At 28.6% G+C, this 22,877-nt stretch overlaps 1 protein-coding gene across 1 annotated transcript; it reads right to left on the bottom strand.

Annotated features, from left to right (window-relative positions):
- Nucleotides 1-3,166: 3,166 nt before the first annotated feature.
- On the bottom strand, nucleotides 3,167-18,680 carry LOC101241426 (peptidyl-prolyl cis-trans isomerase FKBP2). The gene is made up of 5 exons (XM_065804769.1): nucleotides 18,474-18,680; nucleotides 13,644-13,731; nucleotides 7,547-7,568; nucleotides 7,368-7,450; nucleotides 3,167-3,276 (listed from the first exon to the last, which is right to left on the bottom strand). Exons 1-5 carry the CDS (start codon nucleotides 18,633-18,635, stop codon nucleotides 3,209-3,211), a joined length of 423 nt encoding a protein of 140 aa, XP_065660841.1. The 5' UTR covers nucleotides 18,636-18,680; the 3' UTR covers nucleotides 3,167-3,208.
- Between the last annotated feature and the right edge of the window lie 4,197 nt (nucleotides 18,681-22,877).

Genomic DNA, 22,877 nt, shown 5'->3' with positions numbered 1-22,877 from the left:
ATAGATCCAACACTAAAAATCGAATTTTTGAAGATGTTAAAGACATTACGAAAGAATAAAATAAGAAAAGAAAAATCGCTAGAAAATCGCTATAAAGCTAGCTAGTCGCTCGCTAGTCGTTAGCTCACTTCCCACCGGGTGTATTCAATTCCTCTAAACAAATATTTGAAGACGCCCTTAGAAAAAGTGGTTTTCAAAATTTTGAACTAAAATTTGACCCTGAAAAAAACCCACAAAAGAACAAAATAGATAGTTAAGTTTAGATTAATTAAACGTAACTTTGTTCAATCCCCCATATAGAAAAAATGTTTCCAGTAACATAGGAAAAGTGTTTTTAAAATTAATTGATAAGCATTTCCCGCCCTCTAATAAATTACATATAATTTTTAATCGAAATACAATTAAAGTTAACTACAGTTGCACAAAAAATATGGAAAGAATTATAAAAGGTCACAATAATGATTTGTTAAACATAAAAGAAATCCTAAATGAAAAAAATACAGAAAATTGTAATTGTAAACAAAAAAACAATTGTCTATTGAGTGGAAGTTGTTTATCCAAAAATGTGATATATAAATGTGTTGTTTCCTCTAAGAACGTACCTGATAAACAATATCTTGGCATAACAGAGGGTGAATGGAAAAAACGTTTTGCCAATCATAAGCAATCCTTTAAAAATAAAAAGTATTCAAAAGACACCATGCTGTCAAAATATATATGGGAACTAAACGATAAAAATATTGATGATTTTATACTGAATTGGTCCATCCTTAAAACAGCACCTGCATATAGCAATATTTCCTAAAAATGTATACTATGCCAACAAGAAATATTTGAAATTATTACACATGCAAATTAAGAATGTTTATTAAACAAAAAATCCGAATTGATTTCTAAATGCAGGCACGAAAATAAGTTTCTTCTAAAAAACTATAAAAATAAGTGAGATCAAATAATAGTTACATTAAGTCCCCCCTTTTAAAAAATTTCTTTTTTTAAATAGCAGAAGTAATTAATTCTAAAGAATTCTTTTAATAACAGCGTCAGCATATTTCACAAGTGTGTGAAAATTTTCAATAATTAAGACATTTGCGACTTTTATTGATGAAACACAGTGTTAAATAAAAAAAAATTTTGTTAAGTAATTTTCTACTACTTTATATATATATATATATATATATATATATATATATATATATATATATATATATATATATATATATATATATACACACACACACACACGCATATTTACTTTCTAGCAATGATTAAATAATGTTTCATCATAAAATAGTATTATTTCTTGATAAAACATTTAAAATTCGAAAGCGCTTTACAAATTATGATGATGTCGTTAAGACTGTCAAGAAATGATATAGGAAATTCTTGTCCAATTATTCGAAAAATTCTTCTAGTTATCTGTTTAATGAGAATTATAATTTTAGCAATATTACCTGTTTTTACTACTTTTTCGTGTATCATCTGAGAAGTTCCTCGTTTGCCAGGTGGAGAAATAAAAATAATCCTATAAACAGCAAACTCATTATCAATATTTAGTAAGGTAGCCACAATCTAATGTTATTGTCTTATCTGATATTCCTCCAGTATATGCCTCTGAAACAAAACTTATGAAAAAACTAGAGGTAACCGATACAAGGAACTTCATTGTATTGTGGTGCTTGTATTCAGACCTTGTTGTACTTTGCATTTCTAAATCTTTTGGTGTTTCTATAAAAATTTTGGAGCAGTCAAATATTCTTAACAGACTTGGATTATCTTTAAAACGATCAGAGCGGTTCAAACGAACCTTTTATTCATCTGGAAAGTAAACAAATGATTTAAAATATTGTGAAACGCCTCATTCAATATTTAAACATTTTCGAAACAGTAACAAGAGAAACATTAAATCTACCAACTATGTCAATGCTTTATAATCCAAGGCGTAATTTCAACAGAACAAGTAAAAATTTATCTTGTAAAATAATTTTCTGCATCTACCACGTTTTTTGGTGTCTTTTTATTCGTGATTTTTAAGGAGACCATCTTATTTTAGTTTTGATATTAAATCAATGATGTACAATTGGTTTTGTAAGGTCATGGAAAATTTTAAAAACTTTCATGGAAGGAATATTTACGTAAAAGTTATACTTCTTGTCAGTTGTTGATAACTGTTTTGATTATTTTTGACTTTATTTTTATTTACCTGATATTTACTTTATATCTAATTTTCTGTTTTGATAAAGAAGATAATGATCTTTTTGTCTCAATTTTGATCAAAAAAAAAGTTGTATTATCTCAAGTTTCATATCTTCAAGTTGTATTATCTCAAGTTGTATTATCTCAAAAAAAAAGTTGTATTAGCTCAATTTTGATCAAAAAAAAAAAGTATGTAATACAATTTTTACGTTTACGTTTGGCTTATATTTTTTAGGTAAAGCTGCGTGGAGAATTTATTGTACTATTTGTTTTTTTTCTTTATTGTTAGAGGCAAAAAAGAGCAACTAAGTTATAAGTGGGAAAAGGATTTTTTAATGTAGGCTTTTTATTTTTGAAATGATTGAAGCAAACTCGTGTATCTTTCGTTGGATAGAAAACTCGAGTATCTTTGGATAGAAAAAAATCGTTTTTTCCAGGAGGGCTTTTTAGGCGGTTAACAAGTTTGATCCAAATTTCACGTTGAGATTTTTTTATAGTTGGAAAAGGAAATAACTGAAAAGGTGATGCACAATTATATCCATCTTCCTATTTTTTACATTTATGTTCTGTGCATATTTCATATTTCCATTTCATAAGTCTATAACTTCAATTTAAGCAACTTTTTACGACACAATATGCCATTGCACCAATAACTACTTATTACAATTAAAGCAAGAATGATTTAAGTTAAATTTCAAAATAACTATTTCTGCTTTTAAAAACTTCTGTTCGAAAAATAACTTGACTCCTTCATAAAATGTAACCATTTTGAATGTTTGTTTACTCGAAATTTTTTTGTATTACAACTTTTGGGAATATCGAAAACCGTGTATTATGGCTTTACAACAGGCACCGTGCGACAACAAAAAATTAAAAAATTTTATTATATTAACTTAATGAGCCACGATGTTTTAAAATTAGCAAGTTTGTCTAATTTGGTAATGCAAAAAATTTAAAAAAATTCAAAAAGTTTAAAACAATATTTATTTCTTATATAAAACTAATGAAACGTTCACAAATCTTTTTTGTTTTTGCCTTCAATTCCAACCAATTCAACTTCAAAGATTAATGTAGCACCACCTTAAGAAAAACATATTACGTAATAAATATTTACAATATTCATTTTTAGATTATTAAGGTTTATCCCTACTTAATCAAAAATATCAAAAATCATTTACATATTTTTTGCCTCTTTAAATTGAACATTCTTACTTGTTTCCTAATTTAAAGTAAACAAGTAGTTTAAAATAGGAAAGGGTCTTTCATAAAGTACGTGCACAAGTTTAGGGGGAGAGGGGTTTACCCAAAAACATAAGAACGCGTACACGGGGAAAGGGTGTGTTAAAGACAGCGAGTACGTTCGCGGTTTGACTATCCCTCGTTCATTATCTCTCCTAAAATTTGATTTTTTTTTTTTTTCAATTAGAAGCATCGAATCTCACGAGTTTGAAAATCAATTTTATGTAACAGAAATGTTGAATTAACTGAGAGTTTTTTTTGTTTATGTTTTAAAAAATTTTAGGTTGGGAAAGGTGGGTTGATTTTGTAATAAATAATGCGTAGTACGCGATTGGGGAGGAGTGAGTATCGTTAAATCCATACAGGTGCGTACAAGGGGGACAGGAAATAAACAAAATAGACAAACTTTGGAATCAACCGATAGCAAAAATTACAAGATTACTTGTGACTATTTAACTGATCGCGTTGGGTATACAACTACTTATTACTCTGTTATTAAGTGAACAATGGTTGTCGATGGTGATGAAGTGAACAATGGTTGTCGATGGTGATGAAGTGAACAATGGTTGTCGATGGTGACGAAGTGAACAATGGTTGTCGATTCAAAATATTGAATGATTCAATACTTCACAAAAATTTTGTATATTTAAAACTTAAAAAAGTGCCTCATCTCTAATAAATGTAAAACATAATCATCTATTCGATTTGTCTAAATCGTACAACATCTATTCGATTTGTCTAAATCGTACTTACTTCATTCACACCATGCTTTTCAGTAGGTTGACATGAGTAGACAAAATAATGTTTACCTTTGGAAAAGAACTGATTCGAAAGTTAATGAAAAAAGTTCATTGATACAATTTATAAAAACAATATGTGGATAATGATTTCAGTTTATAAATTCTCAAATAAACCTGTAAAGACGTTAAACGGTCCTCATCAAATTAAAAAGTTGGAAAGAATGAAACAAGATGACAACTGATTATATGTTGTTTGATCACCTATAAGGCAGATAAAAATGATTACAAGGTGTTTGATCACTTATAAGGCAGATAAAAATGATTACAAGCTGTTTGATCACTTATAAGGCAGATAAAAATGATTACATGCTGTTTGATCACTTATAAGGCAGATTAAAAGCAAAAGTAAACTTGAAAATAAATTGCGATTTTTAGAATAGTGTGGTGTTGGGAATAATGAAGGAGACCAAAAGAGATGTTGAAAGACCTGAAACACAGGAGAACATCTCTAATGCTAGAAACAGATTTACTACTTAAATAGGTTCAATACCAAAAATGTCAATTAAACTGATAATGGACAAGGAGTATCGTAATATTTGATCCATCAGTATTAGATTTTCATCTAAGTAACCAAAAGTAAACCAGGTGCAACAAGATAATCATACTAGGCAAAGTTCGAATTGTAGAAGAAAATCATCACAATCTTCTTGCCCTCCTTTAACTTAATTGAAGTTTAACTCTTAAGTTGTTGCAATGAATAAAATTTTTTTTCCTCAAACTTATCATATTTATCCGTAAGATTACCTGTATGTACCTGTAAGATTACCTGTATGTACCTGTAAGATTACCTGTATGTACTTTCATTGACATAAGACGTAAAGTAAATTTGAAATGAGCAATACTTTGTTTTTAATACTAGAATATCATAAGTATTTTTCATTGAGTCACAATGAAAAATATTGCTATTGCAATAAAATAATCAAAATTATGAATAATTATTTTAACATAAAGTCTTCGTTTGATTGGTGAACGCTGTTTTGGGATAAAACTTGATATATCTTACAATGAGAATGTAGTTTGTGGGGTCCATACATGACTTGAAAATATATGTCCATATATGATGTTAATGTGCATAATATATTTGCAATAAAAACTTTATTTAGATAAAAGTTTCACATGTGAAACTTCAAATAATCTGAAGCGATTCCATCTCAAGAAGCCTTAATAAAGCAGATGATCACGTTTGGTATCACATCAAAACCAGCATCCAAAACACTACATAAACAAGACACTGAAAAGATTTGTTGCATCTTAGAAAAACATCGCTACTGCAAAAGATTTAAAAACTACGGTTGTTGATTTGTAAGAGATTTATAATAATAATTTTCTATTATTTTCATGAGTTTTATCTAAGTTGAGTTTTATTTTTGCGGAGTTTTAATTTAATTTTTTCTTTTGTTAAGATTTCTTTTTTAAGTGAATGTTTTTTTAACATTCTTATAGGCTCAGTATTTTCAGCACATTTTTGAAATGTGCTGAAAAAACTTTAAAATAATTTTTATATCATGTCTAAAACCGTGCTTAAATATGGTGCATTTTACAAAATTTTATTTTTTATATTATATATTTCAAAATATATCTAAATGCTTTACTTATAACATAATAATTGAATTAGTGTTTTTTAAAAAGGCCAATTTTCTTAAAACCTCTTGAGCAAATCCAACCTTTAAAATATAAATTTATAATAAAAAATAACGAACAAAGCATTTCAAAATAAATTGTTTCTTCCTCTGAATTCAAAGATTCAGTATCCCAAATGTCATAATAATTTAAATTAGGTTCTACGAAGTCCTCAGGAGATCCATATAAAAATTTTAAATAAGAGAGCTCTTAAATTGTATTTAAAAAAAAGAATTTTAAAAAAAGTTCCAGCATTCTTTATAGTAAGTTTAATGTATTATTTTTGAATTAATTTTAAAAATTTTAAATCCCACTTACTTGAGGGTGAGCATAATTAAACTCTTGCTAAGTTTGCTAAAGTTGGCAACTAATTTTTCTCAAATGCCAATATAATAAGGCAGGCCTGTATTATCATTATTGCTTTTGCATTATTATATTGAGGCCTGCATTATTATACTTCCCGCTCTTACTCACACTCCCCTAAAATGGTTAACGGGAGCAATTTACAGCTCTTGCAAAAATATAATTTTTCATAAATAAAAACCACTTTCTTTTGTTTCTCTATTTTTAGATATTGATTACAAAATTTTTGGTAAATTAAAAAATTCTTGTGTAAACTACATTGAATAAAAAATTTAAAGTTCGAGTTTTCAGATTATTTTACCTATACAAATGGCTAAACCAACTTGAGGTCATCATAATAACTAAGTTATTTTATACTACAAAAATTGTTTTTGAATTGTATAACTTTTTTTATTTTGCTTTAACTCATATATATATATATATATATATATATATATATATATATATATATATATATATATATATATATATATATAAAAATTATTATATATGTATATATATGTAGCCTCCTCATCTGTAGTGGCCTTCTCGGCCACTACAGATGAGGAGGCTACATATATACTTACTTAATAGTGGTTATAACCCTCTCTAACTCTATAACTCCGAAACATGAACCTTGACAAACAAGGCCGCTGCGCAGAGAAACAAGTTGAGCGCGGTACTACCAGGGACGTGGTGGGGATCGAACTCAGAACATCTCGCTTATGAAGCGAGCGCTTTACCACTACACCAATACCGCATATATATATATATATATATATATATATATATATATATATATATATATATATATATATATATATATATATATATATATATATATATATATATATATATATATATATATATATATATATATATATATATATAATATAAAATTATTATGCACTAAACTATTGCATAATAATTTTCATATTATGTAATGAATACTTTATATATTAATTATAATGACTTATATAAACCTGTTTAAATTCGGGTAAAATAAAAAAAACATAATGCACAATTCTGCTGAAAAAATTGTTATTATATGATCAGATGTGGAATCTTTAATTGTTGTAATAATTTTTAAACTTCCTGATTCTATTACAGAAGAATTTCAACAGTTGATCAGTTGATGTTATATAATAAAAATTTTCAGAAAAACTCTACCTGGAATTTTTGGGGGTGATCCTCTTTCACCATATCCTAAGTGTGATGGAATAGATAACTTTCTTTTTTCACCAACACACATGCTACAATAACAAAACATTTTTATTTGTTACAAAAAAAATATAACTCATTAAATTAAATATTATTAATTATATCTCATTAAAGTATAAACATCTTACTTTAAGAGTCCTTGATCCCAACCTTAAAAAACAACAACAACTATAAATAAACTATTTACAATATATATATATATATATATATATATATATATATATATATATATATATATATACATTGAATTTTTTTGTTTTTTTTAATTAAGAATGTTTATGTTTTTAGTTTATTTTTTAATTGACTAATAAAAAAGTATATCAAAAGATATACCTACTACATAGAGAAGGTAATTTTTAAAAGTAAGATTATCAACAGGGAGTTATTGTTCACTTCTAAAATCTTGAGAGTTTTTAGTGTTGAGTGTTAGAGTACTTTAATTGTATTAATTTTTGTTGCAAAAAAATACTTTTGATAGTTTAAAGTTTTTATAAGAATTATTTAGACTTTCACAAAGTTTAAAAGTTGAATTTTCAAATTATTTTTAAAAACCAATTTTTTTTCTCCCAATTCACAGTATTTGTTTCTGCAATTTTTGATATAAGCTTTTTTTTTAAAGATATATAATGTATATTTATTATTATTTTTTTTTATATATAAAGAAATTTTTTTCTAAATAATTTTTTAGAAACATTTTATGGAGTAAACATTCTACTGATTTAAACACTATTCTACTGTTTTATATCATGCTGATCTTACTGTGTACAAATATTTAATTTAGGTGTAAAAGATTTAAGCTTGCTTAATCAGATAAAATTATGGGCTGCAATGTCACTTATGCTTTTTATGACAGTTTAGGGGATGTTAATGATGAGTATGGTTATAAGGGCACCAGCACTGCTTACAGATTTCTATAGGGTGCTTAAACATGACTAGCCACACCAATAATACAAACCACTAAAAACAAAAGGCTAAACATTTCTTGATCTTAGACAAGACAGTGATGCGGAGACTTGATAGCTCTCAGCATTTCAGCACTTCCTTCAATAATATATTTCTGTACGGTTTCAAGTTTATATTGCATGCTGCTTTTATTAAAAGTTCACAAAAAATCATGAGTGCCATAATAAAAAAAAAAAAAACATTTTTAGCATACACAAATTGCTCAAAATCAATTTTAAGAGCAATTTCAAAATTAAAATTTTTTGTGTACATTGTAATAAAAAAACTCTTGCAAAGTTTATTTTTAATAATTTTTTCATTTTTCTAAACAACCAAGTTACATTTTTTCACTTAAAATATTCTTAAATCTTTTAAATATTAATTAATACTTAATTTTTCGTAAAAAAAAAAAAAAATTAATGCTATTTCTTTTTGAAGTTGTGTTTTTTTTAAACTTTATTATTTAACTGTGACTAAGTTAAATAAAATAAAAATTACATTAACATTTATGTTAATACGCTTTAACTAAAATTTAAAAAATTAAATTAGAAGTAGAGTAAGTAAGTAGAGCATCAGTATAATTAGAGTCAATGAAGTAAACACTACAATATAATTAGAGTCAATGAAGTAAACACTACAATATAATTAGAGTCAATGAAGTAAACACTACAATATAATTAGAGTCAATGAAGTAAACACTACAATATAATTAGAGTCAATGAAGTAAACACTACAATATAATTAGAGTCAATGAAGTAAACACTACAATATAATTAGAGTCAATGAAGTAAACACTACAATATAATTAGAGTCAATGAAGTAAACACTACAATATAATTAGAGTCAATGAAGTAAACACTACAATATAATTAGAGTCAATGAAGTAAACACTACAATATAATTAGAGTCAATGAAGTAAACACTACAAAATAATTAGAGTCAATGAAGTAAACACTACAATATAATTAGAGTCAATGAAGTAAACACTACAATATTAATGAACTAATAACAAAATTAATGAAGCATTTGTGAAGAACTTTTTAAGAAGCAAAGTATTTAAAAGTTTTTTAATTTTATGAAATAAAATATTTTGCAGAGTTAAAAAGGTTGACCGAAACATTTTTACTTTTAAAATGATTCCTGTTTGTAAAGCTCTTAACACCCAATTAAAGTTCATGGGCACTACAAAAGTTCATGGGCACTACAAAAGTTCATGGGCACTACAAAAGAAAAAGAAAAACACTGCAAGGATATATAAAAGTTTTAGCCACCAAAATATGACTGAATCTAAATATGCTAAACTGTCTAAATTTATATAATTAAGAAAACAGTTGACACGACAATAAAAAAATCTTCTATCTTTCAGTGCTCCAAAACAGAATTTATTAAAAAACTCAGGACTTTTTAAACTTACAACTAATATTATAATAAATTTACCCTGCTGTTGGAATCCAATACAAAATTAAAAAAATAAATAAAAAGCTGTTATATACATATATAATATATATATATATATATATATATATATATATATATATATATATATATATATATATATATATATATATATATATATATATATATATATATATATAGTCTGTCTGATCAGGTTATCCTGCTACTGGTAACATGTAACTCAGTACAAACTGCTTCATGTCCTGCTGCCTGTAGGATACGCCTTTTTAGGCAAAGGCTAGGAGATGCCTACTCCAACTTAAAACACCCCCTGCCTTGGGGCTCTTAGTTGAGTAAAGGCTAGAGATGGTGTCTCGATAAAAATACTCTTCTTGAGCAGATGTTAATTGCATCCAGCTACTGTCTTGTAGAAGGCCTCCTAGGCAAAGACTTAAGGGGTAAACAGATTCTGTCTGCTGGCCAGCCTCGCACTCATTTTTCATCTATTAGGCTGGCGCAGATATATTTTTAATACATTGTTTACAGATTAGGATGTTGAATGCTGGATCTTCTTGACTCAATGCATGAGTTTTGTTTGTGTCTCTGTTTTTATGACTAGGCAACTCATTCTATTATCTCCTAATAAGGCTACATTTGGAGCCCTTTGTTACGGCCTAGGGTTTATTAATAGTAATGAGGCAATTGTTTGGGCTATTAAACAGTGTACTGAGTACTATCTATGCTTTGAGTCAAATTCTTTAATAAATTTAAAAATGAATAAAATACCAAAAACTATAAAACACAAAAAACCATCATAATCATCAAGTTCTCTAAACCTATCATTCACTAATATTCGTGGTCTTCGAAGTAACTCTTCTTCTGTTGAGTCTTATCTCTTGCAAAGTTCACCAGACCTACTTGCTCTTTGTGAGACTAATTTGAGTTCGGCTGTCTCATATTGTGATCTTAGTGTTGATGGTTATCTTCCTCTAATTCGTAAAGACTCCAATAGTCACATGCTTGGCTTGAGCATTTACATTCATAAGAATTCACCCATTTGTCATAAAACTAGGTTTTAATCCACAGACAATTCTTTTATGTGCTTTCGTTTAGCACCACTTCACTCTATCGCCTTTCTCTTTGTTCTATATCGCTCTCCTCAAGACTGCACACTTTTTGACGTTATTTCTGATCATATTGACCAAGCCCTCTCTCTTTATCCATCAGCCAATATTGTTGTTGTAGGTGATTTTAATGCTCATCACACTGGCTTGGCTCTAGTGTCAGTGATTCTGCAGGAATTAAAGCCCACAACTTTTGCCTTTCTCAATTCCTAACTCAAATAGTCAACTTTCCAACTCGCATTCCAGACAACCTGAATCATTTACCTTCTCTACTCGACTTATGTCTTGTTTCTGATCCTAGTCAGAGCTCAGTTTCTCCACATTCACCCTTAGGTGCTTCTGATCACAGTTTGATCTCTCTAAAACTAATATCTCATTTTTCTTCATCATAAGAATCCCCCATCAACGTACCTCTTACAACTACCTTAAAGCTGACTGGGACTCTTTCCGTGATTTTCTTTGTGATGGCCCTTGGGTAGAAATCTTTCACATTGTGCTGCTGCGATTGCCAATCGAAACCGTTACTTCCGTATCTATCAGCAAAACAATTTTCCAGAAAACAGACGCCTGTTTATTACTGCGAGAAGCCATTGTAAAAAGGTTTTGTCTAATGCCAAAGCCCGCTATTCTCAGGTCATGAAATCTCGTATTTTATCACAAGAATTAGGCTCTCGTGACTTCTGGTGAATCTTTAATAGTATCAATAAGAAGGACAAATCTGTAATTCTACCTCTTTAGTATGATTCAGACTTAGTCACCTTACCTAAAGAAAAAGCTGAACTGCTTGCTAAGAAATTTTCATCAATATCATCTCTTGATTCTACTAGTTGCGTTCTACCTGATATAGCCAACAAACAGGTTGATCAATTGCTTGACATTTTTACCACTCCAGCTTCTGTATCTAAAGTGATTTCCTGCTTAGACTCTTCTACAGCTTGTGGCCCGGACAGCATACCTGTTATAGTCTTGCAGAAGTGTACTCCGGAGCTGTCGTCTATACTTTCAAAACTTCTAAACAAGTGCTTATTAGAGTCTTGTTTTCCGCAATGCTGGAAAGTGGCATCTGTTATTTTTAAAAATTCTGATAAGCAATCTGACTTGTCTAACTACTGTCCCATTAGTCTTCTTCCTATCATAAGCAAGGTTTTTGAATCTTTATTTAACAAACACTTAATTTCTCATCTTGAATCTAATAACTTACTTTCTGACCATCAATATGGATTTCGATCCTCTCTTTCTACAGCTGATTTGCTAACAGTATTAACTGATAGGTTTTATTGTGCATTATATAAAGGTGGAGAGGTTAAGGTCATTTGCTCTTGACATTTTTATAGCTTTTAATAAAGTTTGGCATGCTGGTCTCCTCCATAAGCTTTCTTCTTACAGTGCATCTGGTAACATCTTTAAGATTATTGAATCCTTCCTTTCCAATCGTAGTATAAAAGTTGTCCTTGATGGACAACACTCTTCTTATTCTGTAACTTCAGGGGTTCCTCAAAGTTCTATACTTGGCCCTATACTCTTATCAACTTATATAAACAATCTTCCAGATATTCTCACATCTAAGGTGGCATTGTTTGCTGATGATACTACCATTTATTCTTGTTGTGATAAGAAGCCAACACTCTCTGATTGCTTGGAGGGGGCATTTGAGCTTGAAAAGGATCTCACTTCTGCTACAGCATAGGACTCACAGTGGCTGGTGAACTTCAATACAGATAAAACTCAATTTTTTTCAGGCAATCGTTATCACATATTTAGATCTTCCTATATTTATGAACAGTAATGTACTCGATGAGTCATCCACTCTTCATCTTCGAGGATTAACTCTTTTGATCTTTCTTGGAAACCATATATCAAATCTGTTGCAAAATTAGTATTTGCTAAGATTGCATCTCTTTATAGACCTCGAACCTCTTACTTCAGATTCTATTCTCTATCTCTTTAAATCTCAAATGTATGTATGGAATACTGTTGTTATATCAAGGGCGGATCTTTTAATGATGCTCTTTCCCTTTTAGACCAAGTGCAAAAACGCATTGTAAACATAGTTGGACCTGCTCTTGTAGCCAACCTCCGACCATTATCACATTGTCGTAATATTGCTTCTCTTTCTTTTTTCTACAAATACTATAATTGGCACTGCTCTAAAGTGTTAGCGTCTCTTGTATGATCTAAAATTCATTCTTGTGTTACTCGTCATTCAATTAAGTCTCATCCTTTTTCTGTGACTGTTCCTAAGTGCTCCAAAAACTCTTATCTAGTTGTTTTTTTTGAACATCAGTTCTTTGGAATTTGCTTCCTTTAACTTGCTTTCCTGATTCATATAATTTGCAATCTTTTAAGTCATCTGTCAATCATTATCTTGCTCTACAATCTTCATCTTTTCTCTTCCAGTAACTTCCAACTTTAATTAGTGGTTACTTGCAGCCTTGTTGGAAGCGAAGATTTTAATATATATATATATATATATATATATATATATATATATATATATATATATATATATATATATATATATATATATATATATATATATATATGTATATATATATATATATATATATATATATATGTATATATATATATGAAATCTACTTATATTATATTTATATATTTCATTAAATATATTTAATTGTATTTATAATATATTTTTATATATTAAAAAATATGTATATATTTTAAATCCACTTATATTATAACTATGTTGTGTTTGAAGTCTGACTTTTTTAAGGGCACCTTAATAAATATTTAATCAGTATACCTTTAATTACTTGGCCAGCACCTAATGTAAATGATAATGGGTCTCTTCCCTCACTGCTATCAAACACTGTACCATCTTCTAATTTGCCCTAGTTTATAAAATTTAAAAAAATTTTAAGGAAAATTAACAAAATTATTCCAGAGAATGTAAAAAACAAACTTTTATTTTTTCAAAATTTTTTCAGAGAATGTAAAAAACAAACTTTTATTTTATAGGGATATAATTATTCACCTCCCCTACCTCTCACCTCCCCCTATTCCCCCCCCCCCCCCATTAATTAAATGACAAAAACTCATGCTGGAAAAAATGCCAAGTTGGCATTAATAAGAGAAATTGACATAATTATCTAAATAACCATAAGAAGTTGGATATGCAAACTTTTAGATTTTCCTAATTTTCCTTATATAAAAATTACCTTACTCAAAAAAATAGTTTATAATTTTTTGGTTTTTCTGCTGATTTGACATAGAATGCCCTGGACCACATTTGCACATTTGAATTGACAAATTTAGTTGTTCAAAAGTTAGTTGTTCAAAAGAAAAATATAATCCAATATATCCAAAAACTTTTTTATTCAAAATGCTCTAAATCTTTTTAAAAATCAATCTTTTTAAAAATCATTCAACAATACTAACATCTACCATCTTTTGTTTTTGAACACTTTCTATTTGTTTAAAACCTATTCTGGAATAGGAAATGAAAAAGGAAGTGGTTTTTCTTTAATAATCTCATTAATACAAGGAACCTTGTGCTTCAATAGGGCCTTTAAAATGTAAGACTTGTTTGAATTTTAAGATCTGAATCAGAAAGAGCCATAACTACTGCTTTAGGTGAAAGAGGCCAGGAGAGAGATTTTAAACTTTTTTAGAGTGAAGTTCCTACATCAATTTCCCATTCCACTTTTATGATTTTTTCAACTTTGAATGAATTGGAGTGAATACTATAGATTCAGCAAGACTGGATTTTAAAATCATGAAGCATAAAATAAAACAATCATTAAACAAACTCTGGTATGTCTGTTTATCTTGAATGAGTTGTATGCTCTTTATTGTTGGGTTTTCCAATGTCAAAAAGAGTCTCCGCGATTGATTAAAACTCTTTAACTTTTTGTAATGTCATTCCAAACTAGCAATTTTCCTTTGGTGATAGATACTCATTTTTGGTGAATTTTCAGAAATTTTGATATTTTATCCTCTTCAATAATATAGTTTTTAAACCCACAGGACTGATATAATATTTTTTAGTGATAAAACAGCTCTTGCTACCAAAAAAACATTTTTCTTTTCTGAAAATATTGTGTTTTTTCCCTTAATATTGACTATTTATGTTACAAATGTACATAATGACTATTTATAATGTAGATTAATCCTATGCTTTATTAAAGTAGAATGTTTTTTGTTTTTTTAAATATTCTTTTGTGTATAAGTGTTAGTTAATAATCAAATATACCTTATAAATACGATAGCTATTATAGACTTATTTTCAAATGCTAATATTCCTGCCATTTTATTTTTTAAATTCATAATATATTTAAAATAGAAAAATGGCATTACTAGATAGTAAGAAAACCAGAAAATCCATTAATACTAAGCTGAGTGAATATCTTGGAGGTCCTAGAAAATTTCTCTAAACTAAATTTCTAACATTACTTGATTGTTTGCAGCGATGCCTTGATCTGCAACGAGAAAAAATACCAGTTTATGACAAAAAATCTATATAATTTATGAATGCAAGTAATTTTTTCTAATGTTGCCCATGAAATAACAAAACCATGGTTTATTTCTAAAACAAAGTTTAAAGAGCCTATAGTATGTGACTTAAATTTAAGAATTCCACAAAAAGTGCTTATTTGATTTAAAACCCAGCGAGAAAAACAAGTTAGTGTTTCATCTATGCAAGATGGCCTTTTACCACAAGAGTGTTAAAGAAACTGCCAAGCTTACATTCGAAATCTTTTGCAAGTCAATCAAGCAAGCAAGGTTTAATAGACAACAAGAAGAAGCTTTAAAAGTCACAGTTTTCGAGAATATTTTATTCATCTACTATTAGATTTGACCCTAAAAATATGGATGTTGCAGCAGAAATGAGTAATAATTACAATGTTGATATGGTCAGTGATAGCAATATGGTCAGTCAAAAAGTAAAGTCAGCGATATGGAAGAAGACTCAACATAAGAAAAGCAAGAAAATTATCTTAAACGAAATTACCTTGATTTTAGTAATACTGCCATTGCCTCTGTCAAATTTGGTGCTTTATCCACTGCTACTACTGCTTCTAAAAGATAATATGAAGGCAGGAACACATGTAGAAGATAAAAATAATTTTATTTGTGATAGCATGAAAGTTTTGTGTGCTAAAGAGCGTGTTATGATGTGTTTTAGAGTAGAGGAGAATTTAGATTGTGAAAGAAATATAACCATTGGAATTTTTGTTAATGGTAGAAAAGATGAAACTTTAATCCTTATGCATAATAAGACCACAGACAACTTCAGAAAAAAAAAATAATTCAAGAAAACCATATAACTGTGACAGAGGAGCCTAGAGGTCGCTATCTTACTCATTATACACGAGAGCCTAAGTCTGAAATATGTAAACCAGCCAAACAATGTGCTAGCGGATTATTCAACTGGTTAATGGAAAGAGGTGAAGATCTTAATCTCCAACTAACAGGTAGTGATACTACAAACAAAGTTTCTGGATGGAGAGGTGGAATGCTTCATTTTGTGAAAATAAAGTGTATGGAACTTCTCCATCAAAAACTTTATAAATCTTTTTGCTGGCTTCGCACTGGCATCAAACTTGATGGGCTAACTTCTTCAGAAAAAGGATGAGGTAGAGCAGTTGGAAAATTGTTTTCAAAAGTTGATAATCTGGAAAGAATTGCTAAATTTTTGCCAATTCCCCTTCTGAAGGCTTGAGTTAATATAACGGTGAAGATTTTGTTAAGCAAATGAGCACTTTTAGTGCTCATGGAAGTAGTCGAATGCAATATTGAAGGAAACCTTGATTCTGAAGTAGCGGCTCTTAAATGTAGCAGATTGCATCACAGTCAATGGCTTACTTTTGGCATGAGATGCTTGCATCTATATATGAGCGAGCATGATCTTAAACCTGAGAAAACAGAGATCTTGAAGCTCCTTGCAACTTGGGTAACACAGGTTTATCTTTCAATTTTTTTGGAGATAATGTAAATTATGGCATTAAAAACAATTCTGGTCATCTTTTAAAGCTATTTTGACTTTGGTAGAAGCAAAATGATAGAGTTAAAGAAGCCTTTAAACCTTACCTAAAAAGTGAATCTTGGTGGGATCATCCTGAGAATATACTTGTTGTACTTCTCTGTTCTGATAACACAGAACAAAGATAATTTGCAATCAACATAAATGGCAATCGGGGCTGTAAGTGAACATGGTTTTACTGATATGAGATAGCCTTCTCCGTTTAGCCAGCACTTTTGCGCTGAACTTTTTTTGCGCTTGCCCACACCCATGCAAAAACTTTAGCAAGCACATAAAAAAGTGCTTGCCAAGAAAAATAAATGTGTTTTTTTTTAAATTGCTAAAAATCTTTTTTTGTTCATTTGTTCAACTTTTATGAAAAATGGCTTTTTTTTACCAGCTTTTTTTTTTAATTATTTATCCAGTATTTATTCAAAGCATTCTTTTCGGTATTTTTATTTTAATTTAAATATCAGAAAAAATGAATTTTTTAAATTGTGCAGGCTAACTTAAAAATAACCATCCTGTCAGCACTTTTTCATGTGCTTGCATTAAATTTCAAACAGAGAAGACTGTTACCAAGTTACCAAGACAGCTGAGTCAGTCTGTGGTTGGGATAAAAGAGATGGTTTTATACAAACTCAATTGCAAAATAATGCCTTTGATGAAATCAAAAAAAGACTTTGTTTAAGTGACCAATGCTTTTGTTGTTTTGAATAATTTTTTTAATTTGTTTTTGCAACTATGGTATTCCCTCTATTTAAAGGTTGTTTATTTGTTTTTTTGTAAGACAATTTGAGTCTCTTTGCTAAAATTTATAAAACTATGCAATGTATAATAAGTTTAAAAAAAAAAACTTTTTATTTATGTTTACATAAACAGTAATTGTAATAAATCTTTATAATTATAATAAAATTATCAAAAATTGACAGGGGGCGGCTAGAAGCACTTATCTTTTTTTATACATAGGTGGCAGAGGAATCCTGGGGGGTCGATGATAATTTTATCTGTTATGTTACTCGTGGCTACTTTTTACTTTATAAAATTTTAGTTTCTATTAATAATTGTCTAAAACTTTTTAAAGAATAAACCCTAACTTAAAAATAATTAATAATAAAAGCATAATTTTAATACCGGTTTTCTGGTAGCTAAACATTAATACTTTACAATAATATTTTTAAAATTGAAATCCCCATGCATAAATACATAGAAATCCAAGCATGCTAGTCAAAATTTTAAAATTTTAAATTTTAACTGAAATACGCATATACAATGTATATGCATATTTCATAATGCATATACACTCTACTGAGTTCACGGCTAGACAAAACTAAATCAATGCATGTATAAATAGACCAATAAAAATCAAGTTGAAACAATATTTTAAAATAACTTTTTTGTTAAAAAAAAAGACATGGGACATTAGCGTTTTATTTGTTTTCAATTTATTGCAATTGATTTAGAGCATTTTATCAAAGATTTAGATTTTTCTGCAATCAAAATCAGATAGTGAGGCAAAATTGTATTACCACAAATTTGGAACCCTTTACTTTAGTATTCTTTGCAGTTTTAGAAAATTAATTCGATATGAAACAAAAAATTTTTTAATACCGTGTAATGCATCTTTAAAACATCTCCCTTGGTAGATCTTCTATTGCAATTTTCTACTTTCTTTTTAATTCCTATTTGAAGTTGTTTTTTGTCTGAAGCATTTTCAACAAATCCAAAAATAATAGCTGTTATGACCAAAAGCACAAATACTAAACTTTGCATGATTTAGGTGTATTGCTGAAATAAAGTTACGTTTTTAAGGTTTTAAATTGTAAAAAGCAGGAAAAAATAAATAAACAAACTGAAAAAATATGTAATAGTTTTCAAGAAAATTACAGATCATTTTATAAGTATAAATAGGTGACTTTTTTTAAATATTTAGTGATAAATCTTTCCAATAAGAGTAATAATCTAGAGTCAATGAAATGAATGAAAAACATTTGCACAAAATTATTACAGCACATTTTTTAAAAGCATAAATTCTACATCAGTTTGATGAGTAACTTGGTTGCTTGTTATAACAATCATAACAGTTATTGTTATTATATAATCATAACAGTTATTGTTATTATATATTAAGTTTTATTTTTACAATAAAACAAATAAATTGTATTATAACTTGATTTGTTTTATATCATTGATATATAAACCAAACATACTAAATAAATGAAATTGGTTATTTCTAAATATTTAACTTAATAAAAATACAACTTTAAAATTTCATGATTTTTATCAACAAAAATTTTTTTTAACAGTTTCTAATTTTTTAAAAAATAAACTATCTACTGCTGCAGACAATACTATATTACATAAAGTTTTAACAAACTTTGAGGCTTGTAAATATATTGCAAATGGTTTTTCAATATAAATTCTAAACTCTTAACAACCTATATTTAAAAACAAACCTTGTTTGAATAACTCAACAGCGTTTAAATTAAACAAGTGAACAAACAAGGGATTTAAAACTTATCTTCTATATAATTAAATAAATTTAAAGAATTTAAAAGTTTATTTTGTTATAATTAGGCATTAAATTTTATTTTTCAAGCATTTGCTATATTGTAAAATAACGTAACAATATAGAAGATTATACATATATTTACAAGCTTCAAAATTGACCAAAGATTCTTAAAAATAATATCACTAATATTGCACTAATTATTATACTAGCTATTCGTTAAATTTAAGCACTAAATTCTTATGTTTAAATTAAGAGTTCTTAAAATTTATTCAAATATCTAAAAAAAAGTGGATTGCTCGTTGACTCAACGCTCAACCTTATCTATGTAACACAAGTTACTATTGCTTGAATGGATCTAATTAAACGTGTCACGTTGTAGTCGTAACGCTTTTTCAAGCAAAGTGGACGTCACTTTAACTCAAAGAAAAGAATTTTTTACTCGCGTCCGGTTGAAACAAAAAAATTGCTCCCGATAATTTTTTGTTATATCGTTTGTTGTTAAAGTTAAAAAAAAATTATGATTTAAATACTTTTAAAATACATTTTTAACTTTAGATATTTGTTAAAATTATTTTTAGAAAAATTATTTGATCGTTTATATAACTAGTCTAATTTGTCAGGTCAGAGTAAAATAGTTCTTGCGTTTTAGGGGCGACTGAATAAGTGCGAATTTCATAACTGCGAATCTGCATAATTGCGACTGGCATAAGTGCGAACTGGCATAAGTGCGAACTGGCACAAGCGCGAACTGGCATAAGTGCGAATCACTTGCAAAAACTGGCATAAGTGCGAACTAGCACAAGCGCGAACTGGCATAAGTGCGCCAAAAGAATTTGCAAACATTGGCATAAGTGCGAACTGGAATACGTGCGAACTGGCATAAGTGCGAAACAATTGCAAAAACTGGCATAAGTGCGAACTGGCACAAGCGCGAACTGGCATAAGTGCGCCGAAAGAATTTGCAAACATTGGCATAAGTGCGAACTGGCATAAGTGCGAACTGGCATAAGTGCGAAACAATTGCAAAAACTGGCATAAGTGCGAACTGGCACAAGCGCGAATTAGCATAAGTGCGCCGAAAGAATTTGCAAACATTGGCATAAGTGCAAATTGGCATAAGTGGCGATATGGCAAGTTCGCACTTATGCCTATTCGCACTTATGCCAGTTCGCACTTATGCCAATTCGCACTTATGCCAATGTTTGCAAATTCTTTCGGCGCACTTATGCCAGTTCGCGCTTGTGCCAGTTCGCACTTATGCCAGTTTTTGCAATTGATTCGCACATATGCCAGTTCGCACTTATGCCAGTTTGCACTTATGCCAATGTTTGCAAATTCTTTCGGCGCACTTATGCCAGTTCGCGCTTGTGCCAGTTCGCACTTATGCCAGTCTTTGCAACTGCTTCGCACTTATGCAGATTCGCAGTTATGAAATTCGCACTTATTCAGCCTCCTCGCGTTTTAAAGATAAATTTGATAATTTAGACTTCAAATCATTGAAACTTAACAAATTTTAATAAAATAAAAGTAAAATAAAAAATAAGTATTCCTTTTAAAAATAAATATAAATTTAAAACTGAAATTTTACGACATGCTTTGAACAAAAAAATGCAGAAAAAAAAAATACAAATAAAATATATTGCATAAATCCTTAAACAAATCCTTGTTGCCTCCTTCCCTTCTCAGAATAAGCTTTAAAAATGTATTTATTTTACTTTTTTTTAGTTTTAGGTGCTCCAAAGAGTCCTTACGAGCTTATCACAGAGCACCGCGGACGAGCATTTTAGAGGAACTTCACGCCTCCTTCCTTACCTATGTTATAAAATTGGCGTTGAACGCCAGTTTTATAATTGTTGCTTTGAATTGTTCTTTGCCCTTTTATTAACATACCCAAAAAATGTCATCTCAATAACTTTATCAGTTCCTGAATATTTTAGGAAACAGAATCTTTTTTCACATTTTTTTAAATGTAAATAATAACTTCCTTATTTGATAAAATCAGTCAATCAAACTTTTAACTTTATTGGAAGATCGACTTATTTGAAAAAATTTTTCCACCTCTGGGACCCGAAATAATTCACATTTGCTAGTATAGGATGTAACATCGAGTTTGTAACTAATAAATTATAAGCAACCCTTTGGAAATAAATACACTAATCGAATTGAATACTTAGAGGTGAGCAATTTTTATATATGTATATCATTTTAATGAAGAAATATAAGCCATAGTTTAGTTGATAAAGTTTAATATGTAATACCTATGGAACTTGAAGAAAAACACGTTATTGGTGACGAATGAATCGTTCGATATAATCATTATAATTCTATAAAAAATATAATTGCCATATTAATGTAAAGTTTTGTTTTCTATGCAAGCATTCAAATATTTTTATTAATATGTGTACAAAGGTCACAATCGCGCAATAATGAAAGTACAAAAAAAGATGAAGGTTACAACCCAACCGACACATCTAGTTTCTTTTTCGGAATTAAAACCTGTATAAACACGTGTCTGTCACGATCCTAGCGTAAACAAAAAATATCTAACCAAATCAAATCAGATCAAATGTATTCTGAAATAGATTTTACATTTCATGGAATATTTACTTATAGTACAAGTACTAATTTTAAGTAAACACCATAATAAAAACTAAAACACCAAAATAAAAAACCAAAAACAAAACAAAACAAAAAACGTAAAACAGTACATACTTAAACGAAAAACTTTATGGCATGATAATTAAGTAAGAAGTTTGATAAATTTAGGACAAAATTCAAATTACTTTTATACATCTATCTAGAATAAAAGACTTTTATATACCTAATTAAAGTATATAGTAATGAAAGAAGTAGATTATAATAATATACAGTAACAACATTGTAAATAATATAGTAATATAAATATCAGTAATAATAGACAATAATAAAAACTCCAGTTATTGGTAATAATAATCAAAATAATAATAATACTAACGATAACAATTCTATTAATAATAGTAATAATAATAATAGTTAAAAAAAATGATATTAATAATAATAATAACAACAATAACAGCAATAATAATAAAAGCAATGATAAAAAATAGCAATATATATTTTAGTGAGAGTTGTTTAAATTAAACAGATTGTTTTTAAATTTGGAAAATGTAGGTAGAGATTTTAACTGTGAGGGGAGACTATTCCATGTGCATATGCTCTGATATTTAATCGATTCATGTCCATAACAAACAGTTCTATGTTTAGGTATAGATAATTTGAAGCTTTTAACTGATCGAAGTTAGTAACGATTAATTTTTTTATAAGTAAAAAAATCAGTAAATGGAGGAGGTAAGGTTTATGTTGCTGTTTCCAAACAAACAAACAGTTGGAGCGTTGAATAAGGTCTTTTAACTTAAATATCTTTGATATGTAGTAGAGGATATTAGAATCAGAGTTAAAATGCTGAAAATAGATTATTTTTAGGGTTATATTTTGGAGGTGAGATAATCTTTTAAGTTGTAGAG

This window comes from Hydra vulgaris, chromosome 09 (assembly GCF_038396675.1).
Source record: "Hydra vulgaris chromosome 09, alternate assembly HydraT2T_AEP".
Lineage (NCBI taxonomy): Eukaryota > Metazoa > Cnidaria > Hydrozoa > Anthoathecata > Hydridae > Hydra > Hydra vulgaris.
This window is presented reverse-complemented; position numbering and strand designations above follow the sequence as displayed.